This window comes from Macrotis lagotis, chromosome 1 (assembly GCF_037893015.1).
Source record: "Macrotis lagotis isolate mMagLag1 chromosome 1, bilby.v1.9.chrom.fasta, whole genome shotgun sequence".
Lineage (NCBI taxonomy): Eukaryota > Metazoa > Chordata > Mammalia > Peramelemorphia > Peramelidae > Macrotis > Macrotis lagotis.
Window position 1 is genome coordinate 664,734,378 of NC_133658.1, and position 27,542 is coordinate 664,761,919.

The 27,542-nt window shown below is 35.0% G+C and overlaps 1 protein-coding gene across 1 annotated transcript in view; it reads left to right on the forward strand.

The window, feature by feature from the left end:
- STAT1 (signal transducer and activator of transcription 1) overlaps window positions 1–27,542 on the forward strand; it is a 71,426-nt gene that overhangs the window by 16,084 nt on the left and 27,800 nt on the right. The window contains exons 9-19 of the mRNA XM_074215479.1: window positions 5,341–5,499; window positions 5,998–6,090; window positions 6,973–7,032; window positions 8,930–8,959; window positions 9,044–9,137; window positions 14,835–14,876; window positions 19,960–20,043; window positions 21,345–21,443; window positions 22,060–22,195; window positions 24,255–24,301; window positions 25,271–25,365. Coding sequence (XP_074071580.1) covers window positions 5,341–5,499; window positions 5,998–6,090; window positions 6,973–7,032; window positions 8,930–8,959; window positions 9,044–9,137; window positions 14,835–14,876; window positions 19,960–20,043; window positions 21,345–21,443; window positions 22,060–22,195; window positions 24,255–24,301; window positions 25,271–25,365 — 939 coding nt within the window. The remainder of the gene's footprint in view (window positions 1–5,340; window positions 5,500–5,997; window positions 6,091–6,972; window positions 7,033–8,929; window positions 8,960–9,043; window positions 9,138–14,834; window positions 14,877–19,959; window positions 20,044–21,344; window positions 21,444–22,059; window positions 22,196–24,254; window positions 24,302–25,270; window positions 25,366–27,542) is intronic.

The following is a 27,542-nucleotide window of genomic DNA, read 5'->3' on the forward strand; positions in this document are numbered from 1 at the left end:
GAAAATTCCCATTCAATATTTGAATCATTTCAAACATTCATTTCTCAAATATAGATAGAACTGGGTCAAATTTACTAAAATAAGAGCCATTCCCCAAATGATAAAGGATCAAAAGATATAAACAGCGTTCAGATGAAGAAATCAAAGTTTTCATGTAGCCACATGAAAGAAATGTTCTAACACTATCGACTGGGGAAATGCATATTAAAACAATTCTGAGGGACTATCTCATACTTATATTGGCTAATAGGACAGAAAAGGGAAAAAAGACAAATTTTGAAAGAAATGTGGGAAAAATGAGACATTAATATAATTTTGGTGGAGGTGAATTGTTTGAACCATTCTGTAGAGCAATTTGGAACTATACCTAAGGGACTATAAAGCTATGTATCCTCTTTGGCCTAGCAATACCACCACAATTTCGGTATCCCAAAAGAAATAAAAAATGAAATGGAAGTGGACCTATATGTACAAAAATATTTATGATGGTTCTTATCTGGTGGCAAAGAAATAGAAATTGAAGGGATGCCTGTCATTTGGGGAGTGCCTGAATGAATTATGTAATTAAGATTGGAATATTAGTCTGTTATGGGAAATGATGAGCAGGATATTTTCAGAATAACAAGGGGAGACTTGCATGTAGGCTGAAGTATACTGTGTACAAATAGCAAAATCATAAGATTGTCAAGTGAGAATGACTTAGCTATATAATGATCCAAGACAACTCTGAAGGACTTATGAAAAGAAATACTATCCATCTCCAGACACATTGATGGTGTCTGAATACAGATTGAAACATATATCTTTTAACTTTATTTTTCTTGAGTTTTGGGGGGGGGGGAGGACTACAGATCTTCATTTTCTTTCACAACATGATTATCATGGAAATGTTTTGCATGACTAATTGCATATAATCTATATTGAATTGCTTGCCTTCTCAAAGGGGTGGGAAGGAAGGGAGAGAATTTGGAACTCAAAGTTTTAAAAATAAAAGTTAAAATTTGTTTTAAATGCAACAGGAAAAATGAAATTATTTTAAAATTAAAAAACAACATTTGAATCATCCTGATGGACTCTCTTGAACTTTCAGTTTAAGATTTTCCCCTGATATGATTCTTTATGTCCTGAAAACATTCACATTTAAAACCATTGTATCTTTGCATTGGCAATTCATAGTGAATTTTTATTGGTAGTTTCCATATTTATCACCTTTGCATTTTTCTCACATAAGTCTAAGGTCTATTGTACCCCATACTGGAGCATTTGGCAGGACACACCAAGAGGTTCTTCTATGACAGCAATGAGAGGGACACACTAGGAAAATACATTTTCCTTCACTCTATATTTCAATAGTCAAATCACTCACATTTCTGAAAGATAATCTTTCCCTTAAAGTTTAACATCAAAAGATTATACTGATTTTCAGAAAAGGGAAGAAAATGGAATCTGTTAACAACAGGCTAGTGTGAATTTAACTTCTAATCCTGGTAAAATTCTAGAAGGTAAAATAGTATGCCAAGAGCATGAAGCCCTTGGATATAAGTGATGGAATCTGTTTCCAATTTTGTTTTGGTTTTGGTTTTGTTCTTAATGAAATAATAGTAGTTCCAAATGAAACAATTCATGTTTTCTGGACAATTTAGGCTTTGCCTGCTTCATGTTTACAGCAGGTTGGGTATTGGTATTTCTATTTTTTCTGGTATCCCATGATTCCAGAACACAGAAGAGTGCTCCCTCTAGAAGGTATATGAACCTAATCATCATGACAGTTTTTCATCCTCTATGCAATCCCATCTATTTCTTGAATTCATAGGAATAATTTCAACATCACACTTGGTCAAGATAATCACCCAATGGTGGTATTGCCAAAGTCCAATTAGTCAGCATTTCAGAGTTCTTACTAGACTATAACAACTGCTATACACCACTCAAACTGGCAGGCCCTTAATTTTTTTGTTAAATAATGTTTTTGTTTTGTTTTTAGGGGGTTTTTTTTGCAACACAGTGGGATTAAGTGACTTGCCCAAGGCCACACAGCTAGGTAATTGTTAAGTGTCTGAGGCTGGATTTGAACTCAGGTCCTCCTCACTCCAGGGCCAGTGCTCTACCCACTGCGCCACCTAGCTGCCCTTAAATAATGTTTTTATGATATTTTTTTCCTAACTCACATGTAAAGACAATGCTAACATTTAAATTAATTTTGAGTTTTAAATTCTTTCTGTTCCCCTCTCCGTGAGAAGACAAACACTTTGATATACATGATACAAGTTCAGAAATATGTAAAACATATTTCTATATTAAACATGTTTCAAAAGAAGATAGACCTAAAATACCCCAAGCAAAATAAGAAAGTAAAGAAAAAGTATGCTTTGATCTGCTTTTCAACTTCATTATTCTTTCCCTGGAAGTGGATTACATTTTTCATCATGATTTCTCAGGAATTGTTTCAAATTATATAGTTGCGAATAAGTCATTCACAACTGACAACCTTCTAATATGCTGTTACGTACAATGATCTCATGGCTCTACTCAATTCACTTTGTATCAGTTAAGTCTTCCCAGGGTTTTCAATACTTTTAATTTGATGCTGCCCCTCTCCTTATATAAGTTGGACTTAAGGGGGCATTATTATTATTATTATTATTATTATTATTATTATTATTATTATTATTGTTGTTGTTGTTGTTGTTGTTATTATTATTAAAATCATTACTGAAAGTTTCCTCATTGGGAATTCTCTATATCAGTGAGATCATAGATACAGTTTGTAGTCATTATCATTTTATCTATTCAAAAACTGACAATTGCTCCCTATTTTCTACAGTGCTGACTAAATTCTTTTGCTTGGCTTTTAAACCTTTTGCAAATTTTCCCCCTCAGCTCTTCCTCTTCAGTTATTTTCCCATTTTCTCAACATATCCAATCAGGCTGCTGTCTTTCTTCTGAGAACAATGACTTATATTCCATTTTCAAACTTTTGTTCATATTGTTTTCCTTGACAATAAGGTACTTCTTGGCAGCTGGGTGGAGTTCAAATGTAGTCTGAAACATTAGCTGATTGACCCTGGGCAAATCACTTAACTTCTGTTTGCCTTAATCCACTGGAGAAAGAAATGACAAACCATAATGGTATCTTTGCCAAGAAACCCCCCATGGGAAGACTGCCATCCTTTGGTCCACAGAGTCAAGAAGAATCAGACATGATTAAATGACTGAAAAACAAATATTTTTCTTTCTCCTTTTCATCTCTCCTAATTTTATCCTTCCTATTATGCCTTTCAGATAGTACAAGGAATAGAAGACTTGACCAAGTCAGAAAAATCTGAATTCAAATGCTGCCTCAGATGTAAATCATCTAACCTTCATTTAGTCTTAGTTTCCTCATCATAAAATGGGAATAATAATCATACCTACCTCACAATGGTGCTATGAGGATCAAATGAGACATGATATATGTATGCTAGCTGTTATCACCTTTCAAACCTCTCTTCCCCAGTAATTCTAGCTTGCAGTGGGCTTTTTCTGTACTTAAATTCTTTGTGGGAAAAAAAGTAACATTTGTTAGCTACTATTTTGTAGAATATTGCTACAAATCATTTGGCATTTGTTATTCCCACTGTCTAGGCTCATAGATAGCAAAGGGAGAAGGTTGGGCCATTGTGCCATTATCAAAAGAAATTCTTTTCAAAGATTGTAGATTTGGAACTGAAAGGGATCTGAGAGATATCTAGAATATATCCCCCTCATTGACATGGCGAACTCCCAGTGAGGATACTTTCAGTAATGGTAAGGATAATAGCAACAACAATAGTGGTATTTTGGGAAGCTAGCTGTTATTTCATTTCAATATATTGTTACTCCTTACTTATCATTGTCTCCACAACCTTTCCTAGTGGACTATGACTATCAACTCCTTCTTAATGTCTGCTTAGGATTTGTTTAGATTTTCTCTATGAAGTCTGACCTACCTCATCATGGCATTTTGTATAGTAGTTTACCCCTTCTTTCAAGGAATAGGCACTCCTCAGGAACCATTAATTGCCCCCAACCACCAAGAACTAGAATCCAACACTCATCTTTCCAAATGGATTTTAAGTTTGGGATGATTTTAAGGAATCTAGAGAAAAAATGTTATAGTTTTCATTTTCACAGTACTATCTTTTTTTTTTTTTTTAGGTTTTTGCAAGGCAATTGGGGTTAAGTGGCTTGCCCAAGGCCACACAGCTAGGTAATTATTAAGTGTCTGAGACTGGATTTGAACCTTTGAACCTAGGTACTCCTGACTCCAGGGCCATGCTTTATTCACTGCGCCACCTAGCTGCCCCTTCACAGTACTATCTTAATAAATATTTCTATCAATATGTCTATCATTTAATCAGTAAAGGCATCTAGGTGGTACAACAGCAAGAGAATGAGACTTAAGAATCAGGAATTTGAATTCTACCTGCAACTCTGGAAAATTCATTGAACTTCTATCTGTCTCAGTTTCCTCATCTTTAAAATAAGAATATTTGTAGCAAATGCTTCGCAGTGTTGTTGTGAGGATCAAATGAGCTAGCATTTATAAAGCACTTTGTAAACCCTGAAGCACACTATAAATGCTTGCTGTTAATAAGGCAACCAGTGCTCAGAAAAGTTAAGTGATTTGCCCACAATTATTCAAGGGTTGTAGATTTGGAACTGGAAGAGATCAAAGAGTAATTTAGATTATATTTCCCTCATTTTACAGATGAGGAAACTGAGATCCAAAGAATCAAAGTGACAGCATCATGGGGGTATAGAGTGAGATATGGAAGGAACTTCAGAGGCCATCTAGTTCCAACCTTAAGGAAACCTAGGCAAATGAAGTGCCCAAGGTCATACTGGTTGTAAATAATAGAGCTAGACTTTAATTCAGTTCCTTGGCATTAAACCAAGCACTCTCCATTGCTTTTCATGACTGATAAGTGTTCAGAAGAGCTAGAACCAAATCTCCTGTCTCATGGTTCATTGTTGAAGGAAGGGAACATGATGAAAATTTTTATTATTTTCCCATAATAACTATTCAGATATGCTTAATAATACATTATTGATTTCATTGATTTATAGAAATTTGTCATTAGTCTTGATCATTTTGCTATGAAAACTACCATTCTGGGGCAGCTAGGTGACGCAGTGGATAGAGCACAGGCCCTGGAGTCAGGAGTACCTGGGTTCAAATCTGGCCTCAGACACTTAATAATTACCTAGCTGTGTGGCCTTGGGCAAGCCACTTAGCCCCATTTGCCTTGCAAAAAAAAAAAAAACACTAAAAAAAAAAGAAAACTACCATTCTGAAATCGACAATATGTCTCCTTTCAGGTTCACCACCATTGCTGAAAGTCTTCAGCAAGCCCGTCAGCAGCTTAAGAAACTTGAGGAATTGGAGCAGAAATACACCTATGAGTTGGACCCTATCCCCAAAAACAAAGACATTTTACAGGATCGAACTTTGAATCTTTTCAAGAAGCTAATTCAGTGGTAACTACTTACTTGGGTGGCAATATGTCCTATATTTTTTGCAGTTGTCATTGTAGCTAATAACAAAATTTATTGTAATTTAGGAGCAGTTGTTATTTGAGAGTATTAATTCAGCAGCTGATGTCTGCCATCATTTTTCTTGGACTAGTCTAATTAAAGTGTTTTCTTAGTGTGTTATGATTGGTGTTAATATATGACTGAATTTCAATTGGAGCTGTAATCTTTTAAGAAAGTTTAAAAGAAGTAGATGACAAGAATTTTATCTTTGAAAATTTCTCCATCATTCCCCTTCCATTTTGCTTGCATGGGTAAGGTTTTGGTTTTTTTGTTGTTTTTTTTTTTTTTGAACTTACAAAACAAGTCCCTGAAAGTGATCCAAAATGGAGGAACTGTTTTAGACTTTACCTTTCATAGTTTTTCCTAATAAAAAAATCATATATTTTCTGCATCAAACAGTTATAAGTAATAATTTGTTTTCACTTTATTTGGTCATTACAGCTCATTTGTGGTAGAAAGACAGCCATGTATGCCAACTCATCCACAGAGACCATTAGTCCTGAAGACTGGAGTGCAGTTCACTGTAAAACTGAGGTAATAATGAACTTAAATCCATTATCTCTTACTTCTGATTTTACAGTTCTGACTTTTTGGTTTTGAAGCCATTGTACACAGTGCTTTGGGGGGAAAGAAATATTGCAATTTAATTTTTTTCATTGATTTTTTTTCTCTAGACAGTCTGGTCCCTTAGAATCTGCCATTGTGGCAAGATTTACAGAGGCATTCTTGATATAGTACCTCTTGAGACTGAGTCATTATAATTGAAAGGATAATTTAAAGAAGAATATTAACTAGAATCAAATAATATTATTTCATGCAAACCTATCCATGTTTTTCCTAAGATCATGAAATTCATCATTTCTTATATTACAGTAATATTCCATCACAATCATATGCCACAACTTGTTCAGTCTTTCCTGAATTGATAAGCATAGTCTTAAAATCCATTCAGAAGTCATGAGCATCATTCTACAAAATTAAACTTCTAATGATTATTGTGCTATCATTTTTAAAAAGGTTGATTCATATACTTATTTTAATAAAAGATTCTATTTGACTGATCTAGTCATTCATTTTATTAAGCAACTACTAGGTATAGGCTTCTATACAAAATTCCAAAAATACAAAACTAACAAATTATTCTTGCTTTTCAGGAGTTTATAGTCTTATTTTTCAATATACAATAATTATTTATTAAGCATCCTCTTGTGTACTTATTGTGCTTTCAAGGAGCTTACAGTCTAATGGGAGAAGACTACATACAAATGGAAACTAAAAAGCTGGGAAGGTAGAATCAGGGATTCTAAGAGTCTCAAACTGGGAGGGAGAGCATGCTAGACATTGAAATAATTAGTACAAAGACATGGCATCAGTAGAAACTAATGTTCCTTTTATGTTTTTTCCTTTTCATTCCAGATTGCTGGTGAGATTACAGGAACTGAATTATAATTTGAAAGTGAAAGTCTTGTTTGATAAGTAAGTCATCTTTCAAAATTTCCTTGATGATTTTCTTAAAGTAAAATATATAATTAATATTATAATAATAAGGAATCTACTAATTGCAACTATATATATAAATATAATAAAGTTTTCAGGCTTTAGTTCCTTACACATGTAAAATAAAAATGCATCATTTTAGACTTGTACATTGTATCCCAGAAATGTATATATTGCTGGTGAATATATCCTTCATACCCACAGAAGGTGAGACACATAATTCAGGCAGAGTTAATTATATAGACTTTCACTGCGTATTTGAATTAGCCTCTAGGTCTACTAATGTAAACATAACTTTGCCTCTTAATAAACTGAAGAATAATTCAACAAAGCACAATTTAGTAGAATTCTCAAATCAAGGTAGACATGCTTAGTCCCCCCTGTAAACCACTTAATTTCTATCCATCTTCAGAGGGTAGGATCAGTTGTCCTTTTCAGACAAGAAAAGACTGAGGTATCTTCAATTATTAGATCCAGTATAAACTCACCCCTAATACCACATCAATTCAGTGTGACCTTGGGATCCTTGACCCGGAACTCCAAAAACTAGTCTTGGAAAAAAAAAGATTGTTGAAAACTACCATTCCATAGAGTTAGAAAAATAAATAAATAATTTTTTAAAAAAATAAAATTCTATAATAGTTGACTTTGGATAAGAGTAACCTCAGAATGAGGTAGCTCACTTTTACCTTAGAGCTGGCCCATTGCACTTATGGCTACAAATTTAGGTCTAGGCTGGAATGAGATAACTCAAAGATGATAGACAAATCATGTATTCCCAAGGTATATTTAGTCACATTTTTGGCAGCTGAAAAGAGTTCTAGTTTAGGAAATTAGAAATTAGAGTGTGATAAGAATCATACTCTTGTTCTCTTTGCCCAGAGCATCTTCCAAGTTCCTTCAGTAGTACCCCATGCCTTTTTCATTATTCTCTCAGCCTTGCCTCATCTTACTGTCTTTAACTCATTTGTTGTCCTGGTCTTTGATATTCCTCTGCTTTCATCATGTCAGTTAGTATTTAGTTAGTTACAGTCAGTTCTGTAAATAAACTCCACATTCCCATTACTAAAAACATATTCCCTTCCACATTATGATTTTCACCATCATAGTTTTGATATGTCATGGACTGGCATAAGAAATTACTGTAAAATGGAAATTCTGGGTGAGTTTTGCAGAATCCCCAGTACTTTTACTTAACATTTATCCATATCTAGCCTATGACCAAATACTTAACCCAAATTTTACAATAAGGGACTGTAAATAAAATGGGACTTTTTTCTGGTACAAAGGGAAGGACAAAACATTTTACATGAATTTTCCAGATTGTGGGGATGTCCTTAACCCCCATGATGTAGCATTGTGTTCTTATTTATCATTTTAGTTGGAAAAGTCAAATAGTTGTCTTCCTAACAACACTGTCAAAAAAAATGAACTTTTAAACTGAGAGGTATCTAAGGGGGAAAAAAGACAAGTTTATTTGCCAGAGAGTCTAATTTTGAACTGTGACAAAGGACAAATACAAAGGAAAAAATTAAATTCTCTGACAAGAAATCCTAGAGGCTATCAGACATGAGACATTATTGTTAATGATAAACTAAAGCTTGAAAATTTAACCTGCAAACTTGAAACTCTAGGTTGCAAATGGCTAAAATTAGTTAACTCTTCAATGATTGTTTTATGGAAAGAGAGATCTTTGAAGACTGCAATTGAGGAAATCCTAGTAAGTTTATACTGAAATATTCTCCAGATCACAGAGGAGATATGTGCAAAGTATTTTGGGATCTAGCTCTCATTTTTATGTGTGCACAAATTTCTTTTGGTTAAGTCAATTTGTGAAGCTTATTTTCCAGTTTAAGATATCTATCTTCTTTTACAGAGATGTGAATGAGAAGAATACAGTAAAGGGGTAGGTGGAACACTTTTTGTTAAATTGCTGTTTCTTTTTTTGTAATTCTAAGCCTCATGGGTCTTTCTAATTTTTTCTGTACAGGTTTAGGAAATTCAATATTTTGGGGACACACACAAAAGTAATGAACATGGAGGAATCTACTAATGGAAGCCTAGCAGCAGAATTTCGGCATCTGGTGGGGAGATTACTTTTAAATTCTCACACATATTTTTCCTTTTTTCTTATCTTAAATCAATATGTGGGAGAGGAAAAAATGGTCATAGAAACTCCAGAATTTGTTTTCTGTTAACCTCTCAATAAGGCTTAGTATAGTGGATAGACTGGCTGACTCCTGCCAATGGATTGATTTTCTTCTTCCTCAGATAATGATTTCAAGAGCAAGGCTTTTCTCATTTGAGTCTCATGATCCTATGAGATAGGTGTTATTATTATCCCCTTTTGCAGATGAGAACCTGAGGAAGAAAAATTTTAAGTGACTTATCCAAGGCTATACAGTTAACAAATGTAAGAAATGACCTTCAAACACAAGTTCAGGGCTCTATCCAATATTCCTACCGTCTAAGGTATTGATTTTCTTCTTCCTCGGATAATGACTACGAGAGCAAGGCTTTCCCCCTTAATTCCCCCTTTAATCTGCCACATCGCATACTCAGACATTAAGGAAGGGGTAAAGAATACTTTTGGTAAAAATAGAAGGAAAGTGCAAGTGTTCAAAGAATAAGAAAATGGCTTACACTTAGTGTTGTGATTTTCTCATTATTTACTCACTCCATGGTCCTTTGTAGTGTGACTTCTGCCTCCAATATGCTACTAAAAATGTTTCCTGAAGTTCACTCAGAACCTCCTAATGAGACGTGCCACATTTGGTGTTAATGGCCATGAATGCTTCCAATATGCCCCCATCTTCTTTGTACCTAACTCTTCTCATTCTTTGACCTCTTGTCTCCTTCCCTCACTTTCCCTCTTTCTCCCACATCCTATCTAGGAATTCTTCCAAGGCCACTGTCCTCTTTTCTTCTTTCTACTTCTCATATCAATTCAATAATATTTCTTGTGCCCAGAGGTTATGTTTGGCATGACCAATATAAAAACTAAACACCCCTTGCCCTTAAAGAGCTTACTTTCTAAGGAGAAACATATAGAAAATTAAATTCAAAATATATGCAAAGTTCACCCACTTTCTTGTTGTTGTTAATGGTAGTATCATCTAAGCTTGAGAGTCCCAAACCATTTTTGTCTCATTCACTTTCCTAATCAAATATTGTCAATTTTTCTTAAAAATGTATCAAATATTTTCCTTCTTTTCTATTCTCACTACTGCCATACATTTAAATTTAGGCTATTATTACTTCACACCTAAAATATTTAAGCAGCACCTTTATTGTTCCCCTTATCTTTCATCTTACCACTTCAAATTATCCTACATGCTGGGTAATAATAACCTTCCTAAGGTATTTCTCTATTCTTGTCACTTCCCATTTAAATGTGTTTAGTGAGGGGTGGCTAGGTAGTGCAGTGGATAAAGCACCAGCCCTAGAGTCAGTAGTACCTGGGTTCAAATAAGGTCTCAGACACTTAATAATGACCTAACTGTGTGGCCTTGGGCAAGCCACTTAACCCCATTTGCCTTGGGAAAAAAAACCTAAATGTGTTTAGTGGCTTCCCCTTTAACTGTAAAATAAAAGTTCAAATTCCTTCACCCTGTATTCAGCTACTATACAACTTGGCTCTGACTTATCTTTCAAGATTTATTGCCCACAATTTCCCTATATTTACTTAATGTTTAAGCCAAATTAAGTTACATTCCTTGACCTTTTCTCACTTTGGGGACTTGGCTTATGCTGTTTCCTTTTCATGAAATTCCTCCTATGTGTTTCCTCAAATTATGCCCATTTTTTGCTTGCATGCATTTTCTTATCAGTTTGACTAAAGTCAACAAGTCAGAACAAAACAAGAAAAAGACTTTATAATACTCGAGAGTATCACATTCTCCACAAGCAGTTAACAGGGACTGCATCATTCACAATTAAGTAAGCAGCATTTATGTTATAAGAGTTAAAGAAAAAATGAAACTAATAGTTAAAATGTAGGTAATCACACAAAGAAAAAATAGTATACTTGTTAAAGAAAATATATCATTTGCAAAAGGAAATAGATAAGAGGTTTATTTTCCTAGTATAGCTTGTTCACTAAATCAGAAAGAGGACATTCCAAGTACTCTAGGATCCTCCACCTTCAACAACTAAATCATTTCATACTGTTGGGAGGAAAGAGGACTCTAAAGGACACCAGCTGCTATATATGTTCTTTCAGTTCATGAGGAGTCATATACAGCAAAATTACTGACACAGAACAAGATGAGTCAAATTCACTTTCAACATTTCAAGGCCCAAGTTAAGAAGCCATCTCCTTCCCTGCAATCCAGGAAAGATTTCCCTTTTCTGAAATCTCGGTTTAGGTTGTACCTAAAGACACTTACTAGATGTGAGACCCTGGACAAGCCATGTAATCTCATATGCTTCAGTTTCCTTTTCTGTAAAATGAACTGAAGAAGAAAATGGCAAACTATTCCAGTATCTTTGCCAAGAAAATCCCAATGCAGTCATGTAGAGTCAGACCTGTTTGAAAAAAATTGAACAAATTCATGTGCTTGTCACTTTCCTATTAGTTATTAGATTCTTTAAAGGCAACATGCCTTATGTGTCTTTCTGTTTCCAATAGCACTTAAAATATTGTATGTAATGTGTACATAATAAAATATTCAAATTTTATATGTAATAAATGTTAGTATCAGGAAGGATCCTGATGTGAAATTCTATTACATTATATAGAGAAAAGCTTAGATTTGCTTGATCATGATCATGGTATTCAAGTTGAATCAAAATATTTAAGTCAACAAAATATCTTTCTATAAGTTTCTAGCTTTCTTTTTTTTCTAACCAGACTGATGATTTCATTGGTCTTGAGGACTCCTTGTGAATACCTCTACCCATGTCGATTAGTACCTTCTCTGTACTGATAGTCTTAGAGAACCATCTGGGATGTTGAAAAGTTAGGTGACTTGCCCAGGGTCAAACAAACAGTGTATGTCAGAGAGGATTTTAGCTCACCGAAGTCTGTCTGACTCAGAGGTGCATTCTCTACTACACCATGTTGTCTTAAGTCTGTATGTAAAGTCATAGCCTTTTTAAATTGGATATTAACAATTTTAAGTCCAGTTCCCTCCTTTTAATTATGTGAAAATGAAAGTCTAGAACAGGTGTGATCAACCCATGATCCATGGGCTTAATGTGGCCCTCAAAGTCCATAGAGGTGGATATTATTACATTTTATTATTATAATACTCATTGATAATATTGGTTGCATTGTAGTAATAAATAAATATTAAATTCTGTATACAACCCTTGACAAACTTTTGTTGGGCAGTATGGTCCAGAGGAACTAAAAGGTTGATCATCCATAGTTTAGAGACTTTTGGTACTTTTATCAAGATCAAAGAGTAATTTTCTTGGCCCCCTAACTAGTGCTCTCCTCCATATCTTACTATCTCTTTTACTTTTCATTCATTTTATTGCTCATTGAGGTGTATTGGGTATTCAGAAAGGACTAGCACCTCTAGTGTGAGGACTAGGCAATCCTTTTTAGGGTTGTTCATCCACCATTGGTGTCTACTTCTTCACTTGTTCCAAGAAGCTGTAACAATGCACAGTGGCCACATTTGGTAAAACCATCTTGACAGAGAAAGGCTGAACTACATTGATGGTAACCAACAGGCCTTAAAACCATTCTTTGAATTTGGGGGATATCTACCCCAAGCATGTGAAGACTTCTGGCAGAATAAGTGGGTGAGAATAATTTGTCCCAATGGTCATAGAAGTGGTTGAAGCAGATCATATGGGAGACTTAGGACTTGGTCAGTCATTGAAACTACCAAGCTCATACACAGCCTCCCAGGCCATTGCCAGTCATCTTGACTTTTGTCCTGCCACAGAATTTTTATGATTTAGGAAGAGAGACTGAGATTAATGACTCAAATCTATTTCACACACAAGTCCTGGCATCACCCCATGATGTCATTGATACTCTTCCAAAACAAACAACAACATCAAAAACTTTTCATTCATTCATCTGACAGATCCTTAGAGAGTACTATATTACTTTTTTTCCCTAACCTCTGAAGTTTCAGGTTATATAGCCCTACCCTCCACTACCTTGTGAGCTCCTGTCTGGTGATGCTGTCCTCTTGGATTTTGTCTATCATTTCTTGAATAGGATTCACTTTATAGATCGTGTCAATTATAATCACTGTCTTCAGAAGCTTCAGACTAAATCAAATCATAACCCTTATTGAGGGGATTGCCCTTACCAGTTTTCTATTCTCTCTCGGAACTTCTCAATTTCAACCCTTTTACTAACTCACTGAATATCATGTTCACTAAAGCCAGCATTACATTTGTTAAGTTTTCCTTGTCTCCATGAAGGTAGGGGATATAATATACTCACTGGCATAAATTGGGTAGAAGCAAATATAGTTAATTCAAACACTCATAACACTGATTTTTAATTTAGCTGCAACATCTTGCCTGTGGTCACAGTCACACCATTAAAGTGCAAGTCAGTCAGTAGGCCTGCCTGTATTGAGTGTCTCTTGTAAGTGGAATCATGTTAAAAATAGCTTTGGGGAATATACCAAAGAAAGATCCAAAAGAAATAGAATCAGAACTATATGTGCCTTCAAGGAGCTTATGGGGAATTAAATTGGCTTGTTTTTGTGGGTGGAGGGGGAAAGTTTGCGTGTAATTGAGTACCAGATAGCACAGTATTATGTGGCCTCAATACAAATCCCTTTCAATGATTTTTTTATAAGACAAAAACAAAATAAAACAAACAACCTTAGGATCCAGAATTGGAAGGAGCCAGGAAGACCATCTAATTCAATCCCTTCATTTTATAGCTGAAACTAAATGAGGACCAGGTGGGAGGTGGTGAGAAAGGAATGGGGGGCCTATGACAGGCTGGCCAAGAGACTAGGAAAATTTGGGAAGTCTGCCTTATTTCTGGATTATCACAATCCTGGGGTAGCAATTGATTCTAATATAATTCCACCTGCCCTGGAGTCAGAAGTACCTGGGTTCAGATCCAGTCTCAGACACTTAATAAATACCTAGCTGTGTAGCCTTGGGCAAGCCACTTAACCCCATTTGCCTTGCAAAAACCTAAAAAAAAAAAAAGACAGAAAAAAGACAGAAACTCTCTATCACATTTACTATATAGATATAGATTAGATATAGATATAAATATATAGGATATACATACACACACAGAGCTCTGTGTGTGTGTGTGTGTGTGTGTGTGTGTGTGTGTGTCCTACATAGCTATATTGTGTATTTGGCAAGATGTTACTCTGCTAAATAGATGCAGTCATTTGTTATTATATAAGCATTTATTAAGTATTTTTCATGTACAATGAACTGTGCTAGATGGTGGAGTCCCTGCCCTCAAAGAGATTTAAGCATAGTAAAGGAGTTTATAATTCTTTAGATTAAAATGCAGTGGATTTATTTTATATTCATTACATTATTAAATCAAGATGACATTATTTGGGGTGGCAGTGGATAGAGCACTGGCCTTGGAGTCAGGAGTACCTGGGTTCAAATCCGACCTCAGACACTTAATAATTACCTAGCTGTGTGGCCTTGGGCAAGCCACTTAACCCCATTGCCTTGAAAAAAAATATAAAAAAAAAGATGACATCATTTATCCTTCTTGTAATTTTCTTCTGTATAGTTGTCACTGCTTCTACTTTTTTTTAAATTTAAAAACTACAAGCTAGCATGGCATATACTAAGAGATTTTTTTGTTTGTTTTACAGCAACTGAAAGAACAGAAAAATGCAGGCACCAGAACTAATGAGGTGAGAGAAATTTCTTCTTTTTCTATCATATTCATCATCTCATTCTTCCTCTTATATTTCCAATCACTTACCAAGTCTTAGTGTTTTGACTTCATATCTCTCACATCAGACCCTTTTTTCCCCAAACTAGCTCTTTAGTTCAAGGTTTTCATTATCTTTCACTAGATTATTTCAAGTTTCCTAATTGGTCTCCTTCTTCAAGTATCTCCAAAATTTATATTGATGCTGAAATAATTTTCCTTAAGTGACCATATCACTGCCCTATTTAATAAACTCCAGAGGATCCCTCTTACCATTAGGCAATTTAAAATATATGAACTTTGTTTAGCTTTTGAAATCCTTCCAAACCTGGACTCACTGATCTTTATAGCTTCATTGTATAATATATCATTATATACGACCCCACCTCCCATTCTCTGCTATCTGTTCAAACTAGCCTTCTATTCCTCCTATACAACACTCCTTTCACTCCATCTCTTGTCTCTATACCATTGGATTAGCTTTTTCCCAAGCTTCTAATACAATCCCTTATTACCTTGGCCTCACAGAATCCCTCTCTTCCTTCAAGATAAGAAATAGCAGTACCTCCTACATGAAGCTTTTCATGTTCCTCCCCAGTTGCTTGTTCCCTAACTACCAGATTTAATTTGTGCTCTCTCTCTTTCATTATAAATGTGTGTACAAATACACACACACATATATATGCAATGTGATATAAATAGATATTAAATGACGAGACCTTGTTATAGATAATAGGTGCAGTATTACAGATGTATATATGTGCGTGAATAATATATTCATACATGTATACACACTTAAATATGACCTTGTTATTTCCCATTTGGGTTGTTGGTTCCTTCAAGGAAGAATTGCTTCATTCCTTGTCTTTGTATTTCCAGCACCTAATCCACAGTATAGACATTTCCTAAATGCATGTTGACTAACCCACATCCTTACTACTCTCTCAACAAAATCTTTATGAGAATAATATATATGCATACAAGATCCTTTGAATGAAGAAGAGGCAGAAAGAGATTGACTTTTACAAACAATTTTTTATCAATCCAGTGACACACTTATCCTGAAAGGTTTGGAAAACACAAAATCCTGCTGAGTTGATTGTTGGTGTTTTTAAAAAATGAGCATGACCTCACCTCACAGGCTTTTAATGTGAAAATTATATAAGATTGCTTCTTAGACAAAAATAGTAAAGATACTTTTGTTCAATAATGCTCTGGTGATCAGTTTTAAATGAATCATAAACAAGGAGACCTTTACTTGACAAAAATATTGGCCACATCATAGAGGCTATCCTTAAAGTCCAAATGGAACAAGTATTCTCTATAAGTGAAAAATCTTCTAGATGATTTTGTTTGTAGAGGACAGAGTGCCTATATATCACCCCACCCTCTGCTCACTCATTGAACTACTGAAAATTTTCTCAGAAAAGGTTAAATTAAATGTCTAAAGAATGACTACTCGGGGCGGCTAGGTGGCGTAATGGATAAAGCACCGGCCTTGGAGTCAGGAGTACCTGGGTTCAAATCCGGTCTCAGACACTTAATAATTACCTAGCTGTGTGGCCTTGGGCAAGCCACTTAACCACATTTGCCTTGGGGAAAAAAAAAGAATGACTACTCTAGACTCCGATATTGTACATGGATGTTGACTAACCATTCTCTGCTATCTGTTCCATTAAGTTTAACTGTTAGTAAATGTCTTTAACAATTCTTATAAATACATAATGAGCTAGTCTAAAAATTGAATAAGAGGATAAGAGTGGGCTAAATTTGGGGAGTGAAGGAAGGAGAGAATTACACAGTTTTTTCTCTTCTCCTAAATTACTCTCTAACTCAAAAGTCCATCTTTTTAAACATCATTATTATCTATGAATGTTATATGGCTATGAATCATGGAATATTCTAACCCCCAAAGTAATCAAATTATTGACTTCAAGATATTACAGGGATGACTTTTATTGCAGAAGTGATATAGTAGGTATTTTACAGGAATATAATCTAAAAGACAGTTGGTCTGCTTGAGTAGCAAGAGTGAATGATGACAACAATCACAAAGGGTATCTAGTTCATTGTGGATGTTCACAATTTATGGGAAGTCACGGAGAATTGTACAGAAGGAGAAGGCATAGGTTACATCCTGGAGATAGCAGTGATATTATCTATCCACTGAAGTAATATCAGTGTGAGCCTCTCTTATAACTGAAGAGATAGTAGATTTGAATGTTCGATATATTTGGATATGGTTATCAGGATTCTACTAAGTCCAAGAACAAAGGACTATGAATTCAATTTCCATGAACTCACATGGAATATAAGTCTCTCAATTTCCTTGCATTCTTCATTTATAAATCAGGGTAATAATAATTCAGTTTAGATAGAGAATTGCTGTTTATAAAGTACTTTCCTCAACAAACCTTTAAGATAATTCATGGAAGTAATATTATCTTCAGCTCCTATCTGAGGAAATTAAAATTCACACAGCTAGTAAGTATCAGAGATGTAACTTGAACCCAAGTCCCCTTAGTCCAGTGTTCTTTCTACTTCATCATGCTGTGGGCTTATCTCAGGGAGTTTGTGAAAATTAAGGAGATAAAAGTTGTGTTATTATACAAGCAGAAATAAAACACATGCAAAGATTCATCTGCATTCAGTTGGTACAGCAAAGGCTTAATTCTCTCCTTTGCATCCAGAAATTATGTCAATCAATAAGCATTTATTAATCGATATCTTTTTATCAGACATTGTACTTTGTCTATGAGGACACAAATTAAGTGGATGAAATAATCTGTATTCAGAAAAAAGTTATATTCTTATGGGGAAGAAAATAAATATGGAAATATGTGTGTACAGATAATATACAAGGAGAATAAATACAACTAAATGCGAAGTAGTTTGAAGGGAATGGATTAGATTTGCAATTGGATTGTCAAGGGTGAAGACACTCTTTTTTCCAGAACTAAGGTCCAGTTTGCAAGCTGTCCTTGAGCTGGACATAAAAAAAACAATCTTCTGCATTCGCCTTATGACTGATCTCATCCTCTAGCAAAATCACTTTATTGTTTTGCTTTAACCTGCACCAGATGTGCTCTGAACTAGGACAATCACCTGCTGTATCCATGTTCTGGTCATGAAGTCTTGCTATGAATCATTGTTGTTGTTACTCCTCATTGTAGTTCTACAGCTCACTGTGTAGCCATTGGTCTAAGAACTGAGATTTACCCACATTTAAAACAGGTCCCAGAGCGGCTAGGTGGAGCAGTGGATAAAGCACTGGCCCTGGAGTCAGGAGTACCTGGGTTCAAATCCAGTCTGAGATACTTAATAATTACCTAGCAGTGTGGCCTTGGGCAAGCCACATAACCCCATTTGCCTTGCAAAAAAATAAAAATAAAAAAAATAAAACAGGTTTCCCCCAACTAACTTGCTCTCACTTGGAAATTAAAACCTTTTGATTCCCGACTCTCCTGACTTTAGCCTGTTCTGTTCAGCTCCAGCTGCCCACAAGTCAGAGGTCAGTTCTCTCTGGTATGGAAGTAAAAAAAGTCTTTCCTATTGCCCCACTTCCTGATTCACCCTCTGGTCATTTGTAAGAAGACAGTAGACATTCCAATAGATATGGAAGACCACATGATGGTTGGAAAGAGTACTAATCAAGAAGTAAGGAGATTTGAGATGGATCTTGGCATTGATGTTCAGTAGCTGTAGAAATAAGGGCTTGGCCTTTCTCCTAGACTTACTTTACCCATTTATAAAATAATAATTGCCCTAGTTGTTGCAAGAGTGGTTGTAAGATAATAGATATAAAGATAATAAATATAAAAATGTTTTATAAACTACAAATCACTACATAGATTCAAGGTTTAAAGGTAAATGCTGAATTCATTTGAAGAACAAAGAACAGTTGGTCATTAAACTTTTGTGGGAGTTTTTTGGTGGAGATAAAGGGATAGAGGGTCCTAGATCTACAATTTCATTTTCATAGAGAACTGTTGGTGAGGAAGTACCTTCTATCAATGTGTATTGGCAACTGAAATACATATTGTCAATTGTTATGAATCTTTCAGTCTTAGAGAGTTGTTTCTCAAATTATCACATAGAAATAGCTATGAACCTTTCAGTGCAGGTGACAACCTTGGCACTTATGGGTGGTCAAAGGGTTTATGACAGTCTGAGTTACCCTATTGACAAATATAGTGACTCAAGTTCATTGCAGTCTGTATTCCTCTGTTGATAAAGATAGCAACTCAAGTTTATTGGAAATAAACTCAATGTACCATCTGCTTTGCTAATTAAAACCCTGTCCCTCTTCCCCTAGTTCTTCCTTTCCTCTATAAACCATAACACTCAGGTTTTTCTGGTCCTGTGATAGCATTTTTCATATGACATCAGAGTCAGAAGGGACCTTGGTAGCCATTGAGTCCATCCTTTGCTTGAAAAAATAATGACTTTTGCAGCATTCTCAATAATTTAATAAGATCAGATTTAGAAGGCTAGAAATCACCTCAGAAATCACCTGATAATTCAGTCCCCTAACTTTACAGATGAAAGTCCAAGGTGGGATAAAGGACTTTCTCAGGTAGTATTTGGTATTTGAATGGTATTTGAATACAGATCTTCTGACTCCAGAGTTACAATCCTTTCCTCTGTACCACCCTGGTTTAGTCATCATTTCATCATTTTAAAAACATATTTTAATGAGTATACTAGGAGATATTATTGGAAAGTATACAATTTTCATACTTGATTAAAAATGTGGAATGAAGTTACTTTTCATGGATTTTTTTCCTACTAGTTATGGATAACTGTCTTGAAATATTAGTTCAGGGGCGGCTAGGTGGCGCAGTGGCTAGAGCACTGGCCCTGGAGTCAGGAGTACTTGAGTTCAAATCCGGCTTAAGACACTTAATAATTACCTAGCTATGTGGCCTTGAGCAAGCCACTTGACCCTATTGCCTTGCAAAAAAAAAATCTAAAAAAATATTAATTCAGCTTATTAAAAATATAGGGTATATGAATTAATTCCTTTAAGACTTAAGTAATTCTGTGAATGTCTGGTTTTTTAGGGCCCTCTCATTGTTACTGAAGAGCTTCATTCCCTAAGCTTCGAGACCCAGTTGTGCCAACCTGGTTTGGTAATTGATCTAGAGGTAAGTCTTAGATTTCATAGAATTCCAGAATTCGAGAATTGAAAGGAACCTTAGTGGCCTCTCTTCCCACCCATTCATGAAGGAACCCATCTCAGGAAAGGTAGTGATGCAGCCTCTGCATGAAGTCTATCAAACATTTGCCAAAAGTAGAAGTAATTGTCAATCATGTTCCCCTGACACCCCCTCCCCTGCCATGTATTTTTATTTCCAAGTTTTTCCTCCAAGGATATTCCTCTAGCTACAATAACTTTCTGAGATATTTGCTCAATTTTTGGTTGTGGCTATGCTGCCATGAATTACTATTTGTGAATCCAACTCTTCAGATAATTGGTAGTTAGATTTCCCTTTGAATTATTGAAGTTCTATTTCCCAATATTTTTAATTTCTTATATTGTGTTCTGGCATTTATTAGAGATTTTTCTTTAAATAAAAAAGTTCCTCGGTGCTTAGTTGAGCAAACTCAAGTGATTATCTTAAAATAGTCTTCCCTTTAACTGTTGTGCTATTGTGTTTTTGGAATATTCACATCATTGCAGGGCCTAAGGATAGATAGATTAGAATTACTGACTCAAAAGAACTATGGGGTAATGTATTCCCACTGGACCGAGTGCTGTTCCTTGGCAGAACACTGGAAAGTAGTTACTCAACTTGCCATATTTTTCCTTAGAATGTTATAGCTTTCTTACTGGGTCCTACCAACAATACCTTCAACTATCTCCTAACTTTGTTCATTCCTCTCCTAGCATTGTACTGCTTGTTCCCCAAACCCCTTTTATCTTTAAACTCTGTACTACCCCTTATTTATGCTATGCCTTCTCAACCCAGTTGTATGACTTCGTTGGTCGACCAATATCCAGTTAGTTGTAGATCATGATAGTGAGAGCAACTTGCATGGCCACTGTCTGTTTTTCTCTTTTGTATATAAATAATAAAAAATTTCTTGACCAAACTTGGTGGGGTGAGGCACAAAACAAACTCTCCCTCTCCCTCTCCCTCTCCCTCTCCCTCTCCCTCTCCCTCTCCCTCTCCCTCTCTCTCTCTCTCCATATATGTATATATATATATATATATATATATATATATTATTTATATATATGTATGTAGATAGATAGATATAGATATTGTTTTGTATTTATACATTCAAGCATATGTAGTATATATTAAGTATATATATATATGTATTTATGTATATGTAATCTGTAAATGTGTACATCTGACTATATTGATTAATATTTTTGTGACTGGATAAGGGCAAAATGTTTCTAAATTAGATTGCCTCAAAGTTTTTTTTTTTCTTTTAGACAACATCTCTGCCTGTTGTTGTGATTTCCAATGTAAGCCAACTTCCCAGTGGATGGGCATCCATTTTATGGTACAACATGCTAACAACAGAACCTAAGGTATTGAGATTATTCAGTCATTAAAATAAAAAGTCAACCAAAGGATCCTGTTGTTCTAGGAATCTTCAAATCATGTTAATTGGTCAAATAAAACTTCAGTGAAAAACATAGAATTCATGAAGACAAATGTGTAAAGATTATGAAGAACTGTGAAAAACTGAAACAATTTTCCTTCTTTGCTTATAAATCCAGATTCACTTGCATTTGATTCAATTTAACTTTTATTAAAAGCCTTCTTTGTACTACACTTGGCACTGAGGTTATACAGAAAAATGGAAACAATTTGCTTCATGAAACCTTGGTGGTCTTTATTATTACTCACAAAATATGAATCAACTAAACAGACTTTGATTTTTCAGAAAGTTTGACCAAAAGTTAAACCTTTAAATACTCATTGTTGGGTTTTTTTCCTTTCTATTTGCTTCCCCCTCTACTTAGATTTCCTCCTGCTATTGCCTCATTAAATCTGTTCTTTTATTCTGGTGCTGCTGTAGGACATTGTACAAAAGGATCTGAAAATTTAGGCCCATGAGTAAACATAAGTTTTAGCACCCAGTCCTATTTTGATGCCTCTGCTGTTGTTCTTAAGGAATTTTGTCTTATGTTTTGTCTTTAGAATTTATCCTTCTTTCTGAACCCACCATGTGCAAAATGGTCTCAACTTTCAGAGGTGTTGAGTTGGCAATTTTCCTCTGTCACAAAAAGAGGACTTAATTTAGAACAGCTGAACATGTTGGGCGAGAAACTCCTAGGTATGAACATATGGACTTTTTTTTTTTTACTCTATAAAAGATTCTTGGTTCTTAAAAAAAAAATTCTCTGTTTCCTTTTTCCCTTCCTGAGAAGTTAATTTCCTATTAGATATTTAAATTGTGATAAATGAAGAGGCAGTATGTCCTAAAGGAAAAGAACTTTCAATAAGAAGAAATTAATCCTGGCCAACATTTACTAATCACATGATCTTAGACAAGTGAGGTCATCTCTCTAGGCATCAAATTTGCTCATTTGTAAAATGAAGATGATTTTACTTGTATCATCTATTGCACACTAAGTAAAAACTAAAGCACAATATAAAATATGAGTTATTCTTATCATTACTATAGACACGCCTCTCTTTATGAAAGATATGCTTTTAGAGTGATCAGTATTTTTCTCTTGATTTTGTACACATCACAATTTCAGATATGGAATTTACTGGAAAATTTTTTTTAGAAAAATTCAAGTAAAATATATTCCTTACTGTCAAACATGATAAAGTGTATAGAGAGCTTACTGGAAGTCAGGAAGATTTAGGTTCAAATCCAGCCTCAGAAAATTACTACCTGTGTGATCTTGGTCAAGTAATTTAAACTTTATGAGCCTTTGTTACCTCATTAGTAAAATGAAAAGTGGGATTCAATGACAGCTAAGATTCCTTTCCCCTTCTGATTTTAAAATTCTAACACAAGTATGATAAAATCTTTCAGTTTGTCAAATGTTACAGTGAAGTCCATTATTCATGAAAGTGTAGAGGTTTAGATTTTCACCTATCAGATGATATTATTCCAAATATATTTCCTAGGATGACACCTAAGGAGGGAATCAGACCCTTTAACCCCATTCCTTTACATGGCTTTGATGGGCACTTCTTGCTAATTATCATGGAATGTTCTAGGATGAGGCTATTTCATGGTATGGACCTTGGCATTTCATGAAATAAGATGATTCCTACACCTGTTGCTCAAGTTTAAGGAGTATAAGGGAGTATAAGATATGAAGCTACTACTGAAAGTACATTTTTACCTGAGTTGTGCTCTCAGTTTTGTAAGAGACTTAGAAAATAATGTGTAATTAAAACAGGCAGAGAAGAGTAGAAAAATAATGATGATGAAGAAAAAAAATGGTAGTTTTCTAACTGATAGAAATGCAACTTGAAAGAAAAAAAAGAAAAACATTTGTAAAGTTCTAAGATTGCAAGGCACTTGGATATGTCAAATCATACAATTAATGCATCTCAGCCATTTGGGAAAAAAAAAGCAATTACCCCTCTTTGTAAAAATCTCCAGGAAAGGTTATTATATATACTCCCTTGGTAAAAGAGTATAATATTTCTCACTCTATATATTAGAGTTTTCCCCAGGAAATTGCCAAGAAGACCCATTAATAATTAGTGACAGAAATGTGGGGCCTTTTGCAATTAACTTCATCATTTTTTAGGCTTCCTTTAGTATAAAGTATACCTAGTGTGCCCTTGTAATAAACATTAAAAAACATTAAAGCGGAAAAATCAACCAACATAATTACATTCTGACAATTTAAGTAATATTGATACCTAACCTCTTCCACTTCCCTCTTTTTATTTAGATCTAAATCTCTAAAATATATAAAGAGAACCTTACTCCTATTTTCTAAAGGCAGTAGTCATAGTATCTGTATTGTACAGATTTTAAAGCAAAGATATGAGAACCATTGTAGGAGAAGAAAATCATTATCATTGGAAAGTGAACTAAAAGTTTTTCTTCTTTAAAATCATTTTCCCCATTCTGTATTGTCTATCCATTTCTCTTATTAAAAAATAGTCAAGTACATGAATTATTCAGCAGCATTTGTTATTTAAGTCATGATTGGGAGTTACTGAGAGGTAGAGGATGAATAATGACCTGGTTCATTTCATTATCTTTGCCTTTTGGCAAATTTGTAGATCCTTCAAAGAAAAACTTTTCCATATTGTACTTTTTTGGAGAATGTGTTAAATCTTTTAGTCTAAAATTTTGTAATGCTATTCATATCCTTCTGAGAACTTTGATTTTTTTTTGTTTTTTGTTTGTTTAGGTTCCTCTACCTCTGATGGTCTTATTCCTTGGTCAAGATTCTGCAAGGTAGGTCTGCATCTGTTCGAATGTCTCTTTGAATTGATAGATCTCACAGAGTTTCTGTTCTCATTCTTTGTTTTGTCTTTCACATTTGAAACCCAGGGAATCCTTATGGGATAAAATTTAATTTCTGTTGTGTAACCTACAAATTTGACATTCTAATGTGAATCCCAAAGGAAGCTTCCTACTGAGTGATAATATCCTGTTACTTCCTTAAGATCTCTTCACTCCCCTTGGAGTTCTCCCCAAGAACATTTTATTCAGTTCTCTTTGAAGAGTTCTATTCTGTTCTCTGGTCAGAAGTATGCTACACTGAGTCATATACTGAATCCAATCATTTAGGAAAAATCAATATACCATAATGGTTTTACAGAGAAAGGTGGTTTATTTTATTTCTCCAAAAATGACTTTAGTCCCACTATTTTTCTCCAAAGAGAAGGCAATTGGTTTATACATTGGAGAGTCTCTACTTGTTTAACTTTTCTCACCTCTGGTGAGGTGATAGAACCAGTGGAAAAGAAATAAAAAATTTTTTATCTGAAAACTGTTGAGAATGGAAAATTTGAAGTTCCTGTTGATTTAGTTTTTAGGTTAGGAGGAACACAATCAATATCTGAGACATACCTGACTTTATATGAAAGAATTCTCTACCCTTGTTAGCTCTGTGGGGAATTAGATTCAGATGTGTGTTTGAGAGTCCACCATGAAAGACAGCATAGTATCAGGAAGATATGTAGTCAATAGTCCTGGGCTTCAATCCTAAATTGGATGACTTAGTAGCTTTATAGTTTTAGGCAAGTCAATTAACTTTTCTAAGTCAGAGTTAATTCATCTGTAAAATGGGGATAAGAATATTTGGTCTACTTATTTCACAGTGTGACTGTGAAGAAAGTAGTTTATAAATGTTATACAAATGTATTATCATAGAAACTGTTTTAGATTTATTTTTTCTAATGCATGAATTTGTCATTTCAGGAAAATATAAATGACAAAAATTTTTCTTTCTGGCTTTGGATTGAGGGGATCCTTGAACTCATTAAAAAACATTTGATTTGTCTCTGGAATGATGGGTAAGGTTGACAGATAGCTATTTTCTATTTTGATATTTGACCTTCTGCTGCATATGGAGAACATGACAAAGCTATAGATGCCACATTTAATTATTCTACTAAATTATTCTCAACATTGCCTTGTCACTAAATTCTTTTCTTGATTAATACACCTATGGGTTTTCCCTTGAGAATTTCATCACACTACATGCTATTTAATATATTTAAATCAGCATTATTTATCAAGTACTTATTTGTACCAGGTACTGTGTTAGGTCATGGAGATAAAAATTAAATAGAACCTGTCCTCAAGGAGTTTACATTTTCTTAGTGAGTATTGTATACAATAAGCATAAAACAAGCAAAATAGAAAGGAAAGAGAGTAGTAGTAGTTGTCAAGGTTCAAAAAGGCTTCTTTGAGGTGGTGACATCTTAGCTGAGCCTAGGAGGAAGATGAGGATTACTGAAAAACATCAAAGAAGTAAGAGAGAGCATATTCCAGATCTAGGGGATGTTATTCTTGCAAATGCACTCAAGCAGAAAATAGAATCCAGGGCAAAACTAGGGGTTAGCCAAGTTGACTGCAAGGAAGAGTTCACTACCTGGCCACCATATCTCAGCTGTCTTTTCTCTCAACTCCCATGGACCTCTTCTCTTAGACCCTCCATTTTGAGGAGGTTTTTTAGACCAGGCATTAGAGTGTAAGCTCCTTGAGGGACTTTGCTTGTATTTTTATCTCCATTATTTAGTTCTGGCACATAGGAAGTGCTTAATCTTCTAGACTTAACATATCTTAATTTAACACTCCTCTCTCTTAAGTGATTGACCTCCCCTCAGTCTCCTTTGCTGAATTCTCTTCCAGATCATGACCTGAAAACAAGGTGTCCCTTGGGATTCTGTCCTGGGCTATCTTCGCTTCTCCATTTCTACTACAAAATCAACACCCGTGGATTATCTATGCAGATAATTCTAAAATCTACCTATCCTGCTCCAATTTCTCCGCTAACCTCCAATTTCACATTGTGAATTGCCCTTCAGACAAAATTGGGTGGATAATCTTAAATTCAACATATCTAAAATAGAAACCAACCCCCCCCCAACACACACACATACATATTTCTTCCTTATTTCTGTAGAAAACAATATCATCCTCCCAGTGCAGTCCACTGTAAACCTAGGAGCCAACGTGGTCTCTTCATTATCTCTAAAAAAAAGCCCACACCCCAAATCCAATATGTTGCCAAAGCCTGTTAATTCTATCTTGGCAACAACTCTTGAATATGTGCCCTTCTCTCCTTTAACATTACCACACCCTAGTCTTCATTACCTTACACTTGAACATTTGCAGTAGCTAGTGAGTCTGCCTGTCCTTAGTCTTTCTGAACTGCAAAACATCCTCCATTCAGCCTCCAAAGAGATTTTTTTAAAGCATAAATATAACCACGTCACTACTTCCCCTTTCCTCAATAAACTCCAATTGCTTCCTATCACCATTGGCAATCAAAAACCTTCTTAGGGGTGGCTAGGTGGCGTAGTGGATAAAGCACTAACCTTGGAGTCAGGAGTACCTGGGTTCAAATCTGGTCTCAGACACTTAGTAATTACCTAGCCCTGTGGCCTTGGGTAAGCCACTTTACCCCATTGCCTTGCAAAAAAAAAAAAAAAAACACAAAAAAAATCCTTCTTAATCTTGACACCTTTTATCTTTCCACTCCTTACACCTCACCCCATGACACATATGCTTTAGTCCAGTGGCACTGACCTCTTGGCTGTTCCACAAACAACTTGGCATTTTTGATATCTGTCCCTCATTCCTGGAATATTTTCCTTCCTCATCTTTGCCTCCTGGCTTCCTTGACTTCCCTAATTTCCCAACTAAAATCCTACCTTCTGCAGGAAACTTACCCCAGCTCTTCATAATTCCAGTGCCTTCTCTTTTAATTTCTTTCTCTATATTTTTTGTAGCTTATTTGTACCTAGTTGTTTGCTTGTTGTCTCTTCTGTTGAATTATAAGCTCCTTGAGTGTAGGGTCTATATTTTGCCTTTTTTTTTTTGTTTTGCCTTAGTTCTTAGCAGGGGCACAGTTCTTAACCTAGGAACTTTATCAAATGCTTAGTGACTGACATTTAAAGGGGAAGTGAAATAAAGCTGGAAGGTAGATAGCAGCCAGATTGTGGAAGGCTTAAGTGCCCCAAGG